General features: G+C 32.3%; 1 protein-coding gene across 1 annotated transcript; it reads right to left on the bottom strand.

The window, feature by feature from the left end:
• Positions 1 to 4,803: 4,803 nt before the first annotated feature.
• On the bottom strand, positions 4,804 to 12,514 carry LOC130896491 (prosaposin-like). The gene is made up of 4 exons (XM_057804642.1): positions 12,304 to 12,514; positions 8,643 to 8,670; positions 7,044 to 7,128; positions 4,804 to 4,997 (listed from the first exon to the last, which is right to left on the bottom strand). The coding sequence occupies exons 1-4, from the start codon at positions 12,341 to 12,343 to the stop codon at positions 4,833 to 4,835; spliced, it is 318 nt and encodes a 105-aa protein (XP_057660625.1). The 5' UTR covers positions 12,344 to 12,514; the 3' UTR covers positions 4,804 to 4,832.
• Positions 12,515 to 12,925: the final 411 nt, after the last annotated feature.

Below are 12,925 nucleotides of genomic sequence, written 5' to 3'. Positions count from 1 at the left end.
TATTTTCTGTTCTAATTCATTAGTTACATTTCAACTTATAGATTAATAAATAAATACGTTGACCGATGTTGGATGAAATGTCGTGGTTCCTTGCAACGGGGTATTATTCACAAGTTTGATAACTTGGTATAAAGTTGTGACTCCCGGAATTTTTCGGCTGAAATATCCTTGAAAAGCAGCATCAAAATAGGTGTCCAAATATCAATAGAAGGCAACATGGCTGATGTTGAATATAATTGGTATATGTGGAAGTTTTCATTCACGATGATTATTGTATTGATCAAATTTGGAATTTTCCAATCAAACTATGTGAATAGTGAAATCTTTGACATTGGGTATGTCGGCTATATCATGTAACCACGAGGTTCTAGAAAGTTTTGGGTAGCATGAATATCTAATAGCCATACGAAGGTGTTTGTTTTGTACCACCTGAGGAGGCGGAAATTTTGTTTGGTACCTGTGTAGTAGACAGGGGTATAATGATTTGTTTGTATGATAAAAGTTTGTTTCGTGTGGTTAATTTACTGTGTTAATTAGAGAGTGGAGTTTTCTCATTGCAATCTTAACTGAGTAACAAGTATTCTGTTTTTGAGACATATAAAGCTAGTTTATTGTTTGGAAATATATAAAATTTTGTTGTTTAAATGTGTTTGGATATTTTTCATGATCGCAATGTTTCGCTGATGCTACAAAACAAGTGTCGTCAGCGTACATGGTTGTTAGGATTTGTTGGGAAGTGGGGAGGTCATATGTAAAAAGGGAATACAACAAAGGTGTTAAAACTGACCCTTGCGGAACTCCAGAATTTATGGTATATAGTCCTGCCATGCTTCATTATTTTCAACTTTAAATTTTCTGTTGTTTGAATAGGAATGCAAAATTTTAATTAAAAGATTAGGTAACTTTAAATTTATCAATTTATAAATCAAACCCCTTCAAACATACGGACTCAAAGGTTTTTTGGATGTCGATAGCGACTATGATGAACTTGTTTTTATCCTGGAAGCTCTTTCTTATATAATTAAAAACTCTTATTATTCGAGCCGTTGTACTATGTCCACCTTTGAAATAATTTTCTGTTTTTCTATAAAGTTTTGTAAATTTTTGAAAATTATTCTATATATCTCATTTGCAATATTATTAAGCAGGGATATGAATCTGTAACTATCCACATAGTATAGCTGTTTATTTGCTCTGATAATGGGAATGATGGTGGCAATTGTGAGCTTATCTGAGTGGTATCCTGTTTTTAGAACATGTTGCACTACTTTTTTTAAGTAAATTTTTAATTAGGATATTGGAGCCGTTTTTCAATTGGAAAATTATGATATGTATATTTCAATGCAGGTTGTAAGGAACTTTAAATTCGGTGTATTTAATGTGTTTTGTATTTAGGTGGTTAAGTACTATATTTGTGATGTTATCGTGATAATGTAAGTGAGGCATGGAGTTTTCAAAGTTTTCTTGGAAGTACGCTCCAAATTTCTCCACAATTCCAGTCGTTATAGTGCGGTCGTTGTTAACTATATTTGTTAGTTCATTTTATTCGTACCAGTATAATTTAAATGGATCAGAAAAATCCTTAAATGCTGCGGACCTTCTCTTTTTCAATAAGTTTTATAATCAGTTTCAAATTATAGTGATTCTTATTCGATCTTATTTCAATAAATGTGCTCTTATCACTCGTGATATTTTGTGAATTAATCTCTGCACAATATCATTAGTTGAGTAGCGAAGAACTTGTCGACATGATTTTCGAAGTCACCTTTATTATTTTCTTTTTATAGAAAACGTTCACAAAAGCTGCAAAAATTATAGTCAAAGGATGCAATAAACGGTAGTCCATGAGTCCCGATTGAAAAAAAACTACTATTTGAGTACGTGAGGGGCTAATAATATTCTAACTATGTAGAAAGCGGAGTAATCATATTTTTTTTATTTTCAAACCGAAAAAAGCAATTTAACGATGACCAGCAATTCCATTGTCAAACAGGACGAGTGAAAACGATATTTAAATATGCTTTTATGTCCTTCATGTCAATTTTTGAATTCTCTGTTACTTTCTAATACTATAAAATGTGGTTATCCAATATAAGATTGAGTAAAAATTCAATTCCCTCTGCCGCTGTCGCTCCATCGAGGGGATTTTTTCAAAAAACATCAATCATAGTCAGAAATGTTTGTCCATTTGCTTGAAATATATGAATATGTATAAATTTACGGAGGTTTTGTTAATGTTGGCGTTACCATAAATTTGGATTTAGCGGTGTGTCTATCATTCATTTATTTGAAAATTTCAATTTATGACTCACCTAAATCTGTAAGCCAATGAAATCTTTATCGAATTTCCTATTATGTTGCATCGATATCTCGATCATATCATATCATATCTTGTACAATATGCAAACAGATTTGCGATAGTACGAGAGTTGCTTCTTAAATTTTGAAATACAGCAACACTGATGTGAATATATCAAATCTACATTGTCATCATACAGTTCGACATTTTAAATGGTGATCCTAGTCCTATTTGAGTTGCTTACAGATACTTAGAACATTCATTGTAGTCAAAAAATGGAATCAAGTCGTGAGATGATTTCTTTGAATTTGGACACGGATTAAACCAACAGCAGTGTGCAGATCAACTCGCTTCGACTTTTGGTGACAAAGCACCAACTCGAGCCATCGAGATTCGTTAATTTTCCTAATACTGTCGTAGTCGTAATTCCTAGATCCTAATATTTCATATTCAAATTGTTTATGTTATTTCTTTGTTATAAAATTCTGTCTGTCCTCAGGTGGATTTTTTATGTTATTCTCTTTGATCCGTGAATAATGATGAGATTTTCCATTTAATTCTTCACTATCTTGCTCGTTAGTTGAAAGTTCTTCCTTCATATGTCTAATTTGTTTGCTTTGATTACAGAAATTTGACTATCAACCGAAGAGTGTTCTTGAGCGCAGATTTAGGAAGATTTTATTTGTGTTTGTCTAGATTGAGAAATATTTTCACAAACGTTCTGTGATTTCTGAGGTTTTTCAAAAACTTGTTAGTGTGTGTGACCTTAAGGAAACGGTCTTTGTTAAGGGGATAGACTTTAAGGTGGAAAATGAGATTGAAAATATGTGATTGCGGTTTTGTATGACGATTTAAGTCTACATTTGCCGCCTATTTGCAAATAATATTATATTCTTGTAAAATATGATACTTTTCCATTGTTTGAGAAATTCTATAAATGTAAGAAATGGAGCCCTAGTTCAAGATAACATATTACCAAATTCTGCATCTAATAGGTATGTTACAACATCTAATAGGTATCTTACAACTACAAAATTTATAAGTAATATCCAAACTTAAAGAGAACAAGGGAAAAATGAAATATTTTTAACTTGATTTATTGTTATGAACGAATATTTATTTAGTTCACAGTATACAAAACATAATATTACACAACTTTATCGTGTCACACCCCCCCTTTTGGACTAGGTAATTGCCTCATCCCATTAGTTTGGTATCTGCTCTTGTTTCCATATGTTTCTAGTCAAATCACTCAAAGGACACTTCACTATACTTGATAATCTCTATTGCAATTCCATTCCTACCATTCCATTCTTTATATTCTTTATCACTTCCTTTACCTCTGCATTCGATGGTATTTTCTCTACTAAGCTGGGTTCATTCACTATCTCCTCTTCTTTAAACCCGTATTTCTCGTGCCCTCCTCTTTCATCATTTAGAAGTTCATTGAAATATTCCGACCACCTGTCCAGTTTTTTTTATACCCCTATAAGTGAGCCGTTTTTGCCTTTGTAATATGCCAGTGCGGTAATGTTTGGTACCTTAGTTTTTTGCCTCCTACGACAAATTTCTAATGTCTTAGTTTATATAGTGTTCTTCAATTTTCTTCAGTTTATTCTCCACATGCTTTTTTCTCCTCTCTCTGTAGGTTTCCTTTGCTTATTTTATTTTCTGTGAGTACTCCTGTTTGTACTGTGATCATAATTATTCTGTTCAATAAAGCGAAATCATTAATAAATTTAAGCAAAATAGAAGGTGAATTTAATTTATTTTACGTACTTATTGGAAGAAAAATATGTTCAATACGTTCATTATCAAATGATGTTGCTTAGGATGATACAGTTCTGCCAACTCTCATCCAGACTGATTCCTTTGCTCCAATCTTAACCCATTTATAAACCAAAAAATATTATCACAACTTCACATTTTAATCTATTACGTATAGGCACACGCTGCATATTGAGATCTGACTTGTCGAACGTATCCATAGTAGCTAGTCACATCCAAGTATCAAAATGAATCCTATCGAGTAGCGCAACGCGATTAAATAATAGATTTTACCTCAACGCAAACTGATGTTATGGATATAGTAGAGGAAGAGACGATAACCAATAAGAAAACTACGTAAGGCCATGATAGAGAAATACTGGGGAGTCGGGAAAAATTGTTATTTCCCAGTCATTGGACCGCTATAGCAGCTCTGACAGATTCAAATTAGTTGAAAAAACATTTAATTGTCCCCAGCATTTACCAGCTGCTTCAAATCTTAAATAATACTTGACTAGCTAACAATTTTATTTAGATGATATTTATGTAATTTTTCTGTAAGGGGGGCGGTGTAAGAAGAAGGTGTATTTGTAACGTTCTTAATGATTATTCTCTCGAAATACTACACAATCAGTTTGATTTCCAATCATTCTTCTACAAAAGAATACGTACGTACGGTTTTTGAATGTAATTATTGCCAAATTATGATGGATTATTGATAGAAAGAAACGAAAATATCATTTATATATATATTTATTGATATCTATCAAGCTGTACAAAATTCCAAAGCTTTACATACATCTTCTGCTGTAAGTGATGCAAGGTCTTTGTATATGTTATCCACAAGAGGAAGAATATCATTGGTACAGATTTCTTTTAAGTCTGTTGGCAAACCATTGCATAATTGTTGGACATCCTCTTTCACTTTCTCCTAAAAAGTTGAAAACGATGTAAAAATATCTTCAGATTCAACAAACTTGTATATTGAGAGTAGAACAGATAAATAAAATAATAAATATCAAGAAAAACCATTATAAATAGAGTTTTATGAGAAAATAGTTTCCACAAACAGGAAATAATAACAATTGTTATAATATAATTATTGCTGGCACTTGCAGCAGAAATATACTCAGTTTCATCGTAAATTCGTCGATAGCGAAATTTTTCCAGAATAAATCATAACAGAAATTCTTCAAATACTTTGTATTCAGGCCATAAAGTAGTACTATAAAAGATTTTCAATAAATTGCTTGTATGAATGATGAGAATTTTTGATTGACTACGTTCAACTTACATCCGAGAAGGTGATATTCTCTTTTTTAACGGGGACATCTTTCATAATTATATCTTGATTCGAAGAATGAGTATATGAATCCTACTAATATGAAGGTACTTTAGTTTGAAGTCGATGAAATAACACGAGTCAACAAAAAATATTTTCTTTGTGCTTGTATTTTACTTAATATATTCTCATTATATGTATATGCTTATACTATCAGAATATATTAATTCTGTTTATATAAGCATATACATAAGAAGAAATGTGATGAGAATATAAAATTTTTTGCTTTTTAAGAACTTACAGTGATTTGACTATGTTTGATTTTTGCGCCTAATCAATGTCGGTTTTCACGCGCTATTGGTGTAAAAAGAGAAGTAAGAGGGTGTATGAGCAATATTTCTTGCATCGCTCTTTATGTACGACAGTTGGTGTTTGTATATTACTGAGAAATCACGTCTTTCATATCATTTTTCATTGTTTCAATCTGTGCAAAATGGATACAAGAAGTTGTAAACGAGATGCTGACTCGTTTTGTTATATTAGCGGCCAATATATTAAACTGTAAAGTGTAAAAATATTATTTAAGTACACATTTGAAGATTTGCGAGGCATATCAAGTTTTCCAGTTCAAAATCAAGACAAAAATGGACTCCACTCTACGTTTTATTATAAGTTGTGAGGTGAGAAAAGAGCAATGAAGTTTGCAGTGCCGAGAATTTGGAGGGAACCCAGTGATCATTACACTGATTATTATTTTTGTATCATGAATCCACTTCATACTATTCAATTCAAAGAATACAACTTATCCTGACCCACCATCCACATCTGCTCGAATATATAAAATGGACCACGATAGACGATGTTACGTGACTGGCATCAAAGAATCCTAAGAATCGCGTACGAAGAGTGAAAAACGACAAATAGATTTAAAGTATATGTTTATCGACCAAAGTCATAATTATTGTTAGCAACGATAGTGACTTTACCAAGTGTATATTTCCAATGGGATATTTTGAATCATCACTTGACCACAAAAAATATTTAATTCTTCATATGTCCAATCCTTCACAGATAATGCAGTGGACTATAGTTAGTAAAATGCCTCAGAATCTATACCATTTGGTTGATCCTACCCTTTGAAGAAAACTACAAAGTGTACGACGTTATCGTTCGAGTTTAGTATTTTTCTAAATATGCGGTACAACTATGTTTCTTAACTATTTGTTTGTATGAGAGATTGCAGCTAGAGAAAATTTTACGTAGAACGCATATCTTGAGCACTGTATAATGGTTTGGTGAACACGTGCACATTGGAATCTATATTTTTCATGGATTGATAAAAAACTAAATCATGCATCTGAATTGAATTTCTAACAAAACAGACACTACACTGTGATTTTGGAGATCTTGAAACGTGACTCGATTCCTCACCACGTTTTCATGAATCACGCTTTAACCCATAAATATTTTGAGATTGAAATAGGTATAACCTGTTAATACATTCTTTGGATCAATAAGATGTTAGATTAGGATTTTTTCATTTAAGATTAAGGTTGATTGCGGTCCGGATATAGGATTCTTTTCTTCTGCAGTACTCGTACTCGAGGTTTCTTTAATGACATTGTGTCGCGTGAGTTTATTATATTAATATTAAAATTATTCCAATTATTTCATCAAATAATTTGAGTAACTTACTTCGGGTAAATTTTCTTGTATCAATTCTTTGATGTAATTAGCTACGGTTGTACACAGTTCACAGAGTAATTCTCCTTTGTTTTGCCTGTAATATAATAATGGAAAAGTTAATTCTAAAGTTGAAGGAAAAGTTATCAACTTGAAGATGGTATGAATGATGTATAGTATAAATAACATCATTTGATTAAAAATTTATACTTTTATCCTATAGCACCAATGATTGTTGATAAACAAACCCTAATAAACCTTATCGACCATTATCAAGGTGATAGATCATTGTTATATAATTTTTCCAAATAACTCATCATCAACAAATAATAGGCATCTTGAACTTAGAAGTAAAACTTCGGAATCTGAGTTGACACACTCTGGAACTATCAATTAATGTTAGATCGTTTTAATTAGATGTTAACTAGGATTGAGATATAAATTCACAAAGAATCATTATCTTGCATCGTTTCTTTGGTAACAAAGTATTGCTCAAAATTTTTAATTCGTAGTTATAAGAAGTTGAAGAAAATTTTCTATGCAGTCACAGCTTCACAATTTTTTGACTGCTAATCTGTCAATTTTATCAATGATATCTTAATTATTTTATTATTCTTAAGATTTGGGACAGGAACTATGTAACTGTCTTTCGAAATAATCTCCTCACACAGCTATGTATCTTTAGCTCAAATATTATAAAGCCAGCAGATTAATGAAAGTCCACGTTGAACGAACCTTCTAATTCCAATTCACCTCAAATTCAATGACGTTTCCGTGTAGCACGTATGCTCACTAGAAGCTGTTTCTCGTGTAAACACTCCAGCTTTGGGTGTTTGAAACCTGGAAATCACCTCTAGCACAACCTACAGCAGCAAGTTTCTAAGAAAAATTTTGAAAACAGCCAGTCGACACTGGAATTTGAAGCTATGGAAACGTAGGATGTTTAATTAATTCCAATACTGCCTGTGTCATTGTAGTTGCTGCTCCTTGTTCTCTTATCGCCTCGATAATTTTGTAATTAAATCAGCATAATGAACACCCATTTGTAGATGATTAACTAAAATTACGCCTCAATAATCCCAGAATGCAGTTAGCATAACTTTACCCGATGAAAGAAGTTTTAGACGGTGGTTAATCCCAACGTTTCCACATCCTACTTAGCGTTATAGTCTCTAAATCATATTGAAATTTTTTAAATTGATTGTATGCATCTGCACTGGTGGTGCAGAGAGTATTCAGTTTGTCATTGACTGAATATATTATGTGCTATTGTATTAAATTTTCAGTTTAACACACACATGTCGATCTTAGAATACAAAATAAAGAAGTTTTTCTGATATTTTTTGTGTGTTGTCTGCTATTGTTGTCTGCATCATCTCTCAGCACTCACACTGCAACATCAAGTAATTTCATTGAACAAATCCGGTATTTCTGATGCTAATTATACCTGGATAACGATAGTTTGAACATATTCATATTATCACTCGACATATTTTTTAAAAACATTTGAATAAATTGTAATCTATCAACTTCAACTCCAAAATAAAATTCATAGGCTCGAAAAATTAAAGTGTTTCTCTGATGGTTCATACTATTAAAAATATAACTCACCTGAGGTGTGCAGCTTGGACGGATAGCCCTGTAAAATATATAGTGTTAATGTGACAGCATGATTAGAACATTATTTAATTCTAGAAATATTACGAGGCATGTTTTGTGAGTGAGTTCCATTTCGAAATTCCGCAGATTTCTCAGAGAGTGCGGCTGTTTAAATGACTGCCGCGAGAGATCAATCGACTGCAAAGATCGGCCTTGTTAAGCGTCTTATCTTTATTTAAAACTGATTTATGTTCACCGAGAAAAATTTACAATGTGCAGATAACACATTACGACTAATGGAATGGTTAGGAATTGGATGAGTCATTACTACGATTGTTACTACTCAGTTTTGAGATATCTAATGAGAATAAGTCAAATCTGACATCGTCGCTATGAAGTTTAACATTTTTTAAGGTGAACGTACTCAGTACATGTTATACGGGTCCTATTTCAGTTGTTTCCAGATACTTGGAGCATTCATATTAGTAAGAAATATGATTGATTCGCAAACATTTTCGCGCGATGATTTTCTATGACTTTCGACGTTAATTAAACCAACAACAGTGTGCCGATCAAATCGCTTCAACTTTTGGTGATGAAGCACCATCTTGAACTAGCGTGTTTTTCCTAATTTAGTCGTAGCATTTTAGTATATAATGAATTTCGTGAAAGTCGTCCAAAATCGGCTTTTATGCCAGAAAACATCGACTGACCGTCATGTGACATGCCGTGAGATTGATGCAAAGAGTCAAAACATCGAATTGATGGATCATTCGCCATATAGTCTTTGTTTGCAGTCAATGATTTCTTTTTCCCCACAGATCAAAAAAATGCGAGATAATTGTTTTTCTACACGCGAAAAAGAAGTTTGTTTTGGAGGTACCTCAATCGACAATTAGTAAAAGCCCATGCAAAGGTTTTTTGATTTCAATAGGGAATATTTCGAAAACAATGAAGCTATATCCGATAATAAATAATTGTTTTCGTTTGGCTATCTCAAAACTTTAATAGTAGCCCTCGTATATACAATAAAGAACGTGGCCGCCACCATTCTGTTATTACTGAAGATTTGGTTGATTCAAATATATACGAGAGTAAACGTTCCGGAATTTTGATATTCTATTAAAAGTTTCCTCAAGTTTTTTCACTGTTCTGCTTGAAATTATGACATAACGTTCAAACTATCGGAAGTCGTTTCCACTGGAAAAATCATGTGTACCATATTTTGGGACATAAGCTGTTAAATTTTGCTTTATAAATATCATATAATCAACATATTTCGAAATTGTAAAAAAACATAGCGATGCTATCAAAAGTAAAAGCGTGTAATACTGAGTGAATGATACCCGAAAGTGGGTAATCAAATCCAAAATGTGAACAATTGTTTTATATGCTGATTATTGTCATCAGGGTCCCACTGACTACCGTATTTTCGTGCATTTTAAGAGAATCCTGTGCTGGAAGTGACAAGACTACGATATAAAAACAGAAATGCTGGAGAGATTTCATAACTGGTGATATAATTATTACAATAGTTATTTCAGAAGCTCATTGCATCAGCATAGAGTGGAATTACGATTATTGTATTTAGATAAAATCATAAGCTTCCATGTGAGTTCAAAATTATTGGAAAATTATCACTCATATTGTTTTTTCTCTTTAAATTGGAACTTACTACATAAACACATACCTCATTATTTTTATTAAAATATCATCTCAAATGCATGCATCATTTCTTACCAAAATAATTCATATTGGGTCAATCTCGACAATTATACATAGGATATCAAGTTTCATTTCAATTTTAGAAGATGGAAGCTTTCATAAGATTACAGTTTCTACAACATTGGTCATCGATGCATATCTATATAATTCTAAATTGTTTGTGTACAATCTAAATTCAACCAATAAGCAAATTTTAGATAAACATGTTTAACCGATCAAAAAAATGTTTTAGCTTTGCTCATAGGCACGTATGAGTAATGATAAAGCCCCCTCAACATTATTTAGAAACGAATTAGAAGGCAGACACGAGGACAATCAACGTCAAAATGGTTGGACGGTATACTATGGGACCTGAGAATGCTCGTAATAACAAATAACTCGATATAAAATACATTGGAGTAGTATTTTTTAACAGCTCAAGGCCCATTGAAAGAAATAGGTCAAAACAGTGTTGTCTCTTACAATGTCCCTCTACCAAACTGTAGTTTAAAACATTTTCTACACGATGGGTACCACAAATACATTGGAATAGTATTTTTGAACAGGTCAAGGCCAATAAGTGGCTGTAGCTTCGACAGAAAAGAAGATAATATGAAATTGCTTGAAATAAACACTATCGACAATAAGTAGGTTGTGTCTCTCTACGCACACCCATGTTTACTTATAGACAATTCAGACAATTGTTAACCAGGTCGTTGAAAATGATGTTGAGTAGGATAAAGTATTTTTGTCCAGGAACTGCTTTCATCCAGATGAAATTGGCCAATATAATGATAGAAATGTGCAATACAGTTAAGGTTATTGACAAGAAAAATGCGGTTAGTGTATTTTGTCACTAAAAAGAGACTCGGAAACGTTCTATGATAGCTACTAAAATATGAAGTTTTCAAACGAAACAAATTTTCATTTGTCGGGCCATGTAAATCGACGCTAAAGATTTATTCATGGCCTTTGACAGATTTGATAAGGTTTAATGAGAATCCTGGTGCTCCCTTTAGAAGCACGGAATCATTAATAAATACTTTATCAAAGAGAATGGTGATCAAGTTCTAATCAGTAAAGGATGTTTTATTAGTGGCAAACTTTAGCCGACGTAATTTTTTTAGCAGGAGTGATCAACTTGCTATACTACCCCTGCAGTTTCTCAATTTCCAAGAAGATTAATTCCATGATTTACTGACTTTCCTATAACATTCTGCACATCTCACTTCTTCAAACGCATATATTTGGGGCATTGCTGAAAATATCCGTCTTAAACGGGCATCACAAACAAAGTTTCGGGCAATGATATATTTATATAGATACCAAAAAAGATACGTTTCAACGAGAAATAAACATTTTGAATACCATTGTACCAATTTTAAGAACAAACTATTTACAAAAGCTAAAAATATTTTCACAAATATTTAGTGAAGGTGAATAGTTACTATGGTATCATCAAATGGTTGATAATGGGCACGGGTATACCACAATTGAAATTATTCTATCTAGTACTAAAAATTCACGACTTTTCTCTAAAATAGACAAAGGTACTACAAAGTATGATAATAGTTTGGTTAATACTCATAAATATAGTGATAAAGATTTTATTTTGCTTACATATTGCTAATAAAAGTGAATGCTAGTTGTCTTCCATCCAAAGGATCACTAGTGATCGAGAAACAATGAGAAATGGTTCAAATTTCAACAATACTAGGTTATTCTCGATACAATAATTCAGATTGTGTTTCTTTCATTCCTGACATTTGAAGAAAACATCGTTATGCATAGATAGAAAACGAGGAATTGGAAGAGAAGATAAAATTCATTCATTCCTGATTTGGTTTCCAGTTATTTCACATTTTCAATCTTCTCACAACGATTATGATTCTTTATACTGAACTAATAATTTTAATAATCATGAAAATGAAAAGCTTAATCGGGGTTATTTCAACAAAATTTTACTTACCAACACAGGCGAAAAGTACTAGAGCCAAAGCGAATTTCATATTGGTAGGAAAGGAATTCAAAATGGGATAATTAACAATTAACGAGTTATACTTGATTGTACGAAAATGGTATTTAGAGCGCAGTTTATATATCCTCAATCATAAGAAAAAAAGTTATCATGTCGACCACTTGAGGAATACGTCAGATAATATTATTTATAGTATATTAAGTGTGAGTGATTTGAAGCGAGTAATCAAACGCACATCGACATAAGTGCATTTTGCTATTTACATAGATTAAAATTTTTGAATTTCTACATCTTAATTGATAGCTTATTCTCGTATTCGGGTTTGCTAGCGTGGAAGCTGGATCTCACTTAAAACATTACTGAATATATTTATACAAAAGCTTCTGCTCCTTCCCCTTCATAAATCAAAACAAATTATTATCAATAACACACATTTTATATACTCAAGTTTAAAACTGACATGACTGAAACTGTTGAAGAGTGCAGTAGTAGCCCTAATATTGGTCAATCACTCTCAATATCAATATGGTTGACCCCAACGCAACTTCATGAAGATTTGATGGATACATTAAGGTACATTAAGGGGGAATCTGCAGTATCTTAGGACATAGTG

The sequence above is a fragment of the Diorhabda carinulata genome, chromosome 7 (assembly GCF_026250575.1).
Source record: "Diorhabda carinulata isolate Delta chromosome 7, icDioCari1.1, whole genome shotgun sequence".
Classification (NCBI taxonomy): Eukaryota; Metazoa; Arthropoda; class Insecta; order Coleoptera; family Chrysomelidae; genus Diorhabda; species Diorhabda carinulata.
Note: the sequence above shows the minus strand (reverse complement) of the source record. Positions and strands in the feature narration are given on the sequence as shown.

Bases quoted from the DNA above. Each gene is read 5' to 3' on its own strand.
- LOC130896491 (XM_057804642.1), bottom strand. From the start codon at position 12,343: ATGAAATTCGCTTTGGCTCTAGTACTTTTCGCCTGTGTTG. The intron at 8,671-12,303 runs GTAAGTAAAATT...TATATTTTACAG, and splicing joins AGTACTTTTCGCCTGTGTTG to GGCTATCCGTCCAAGCTGCA. The intron at 4,998-7,043 runs GTAAGTTACTCA...TCAACTTTTTAG, and splicing joins TACAAGAAAATTTACCCGAA to GAGAAAGTGAAAGAGGATGT.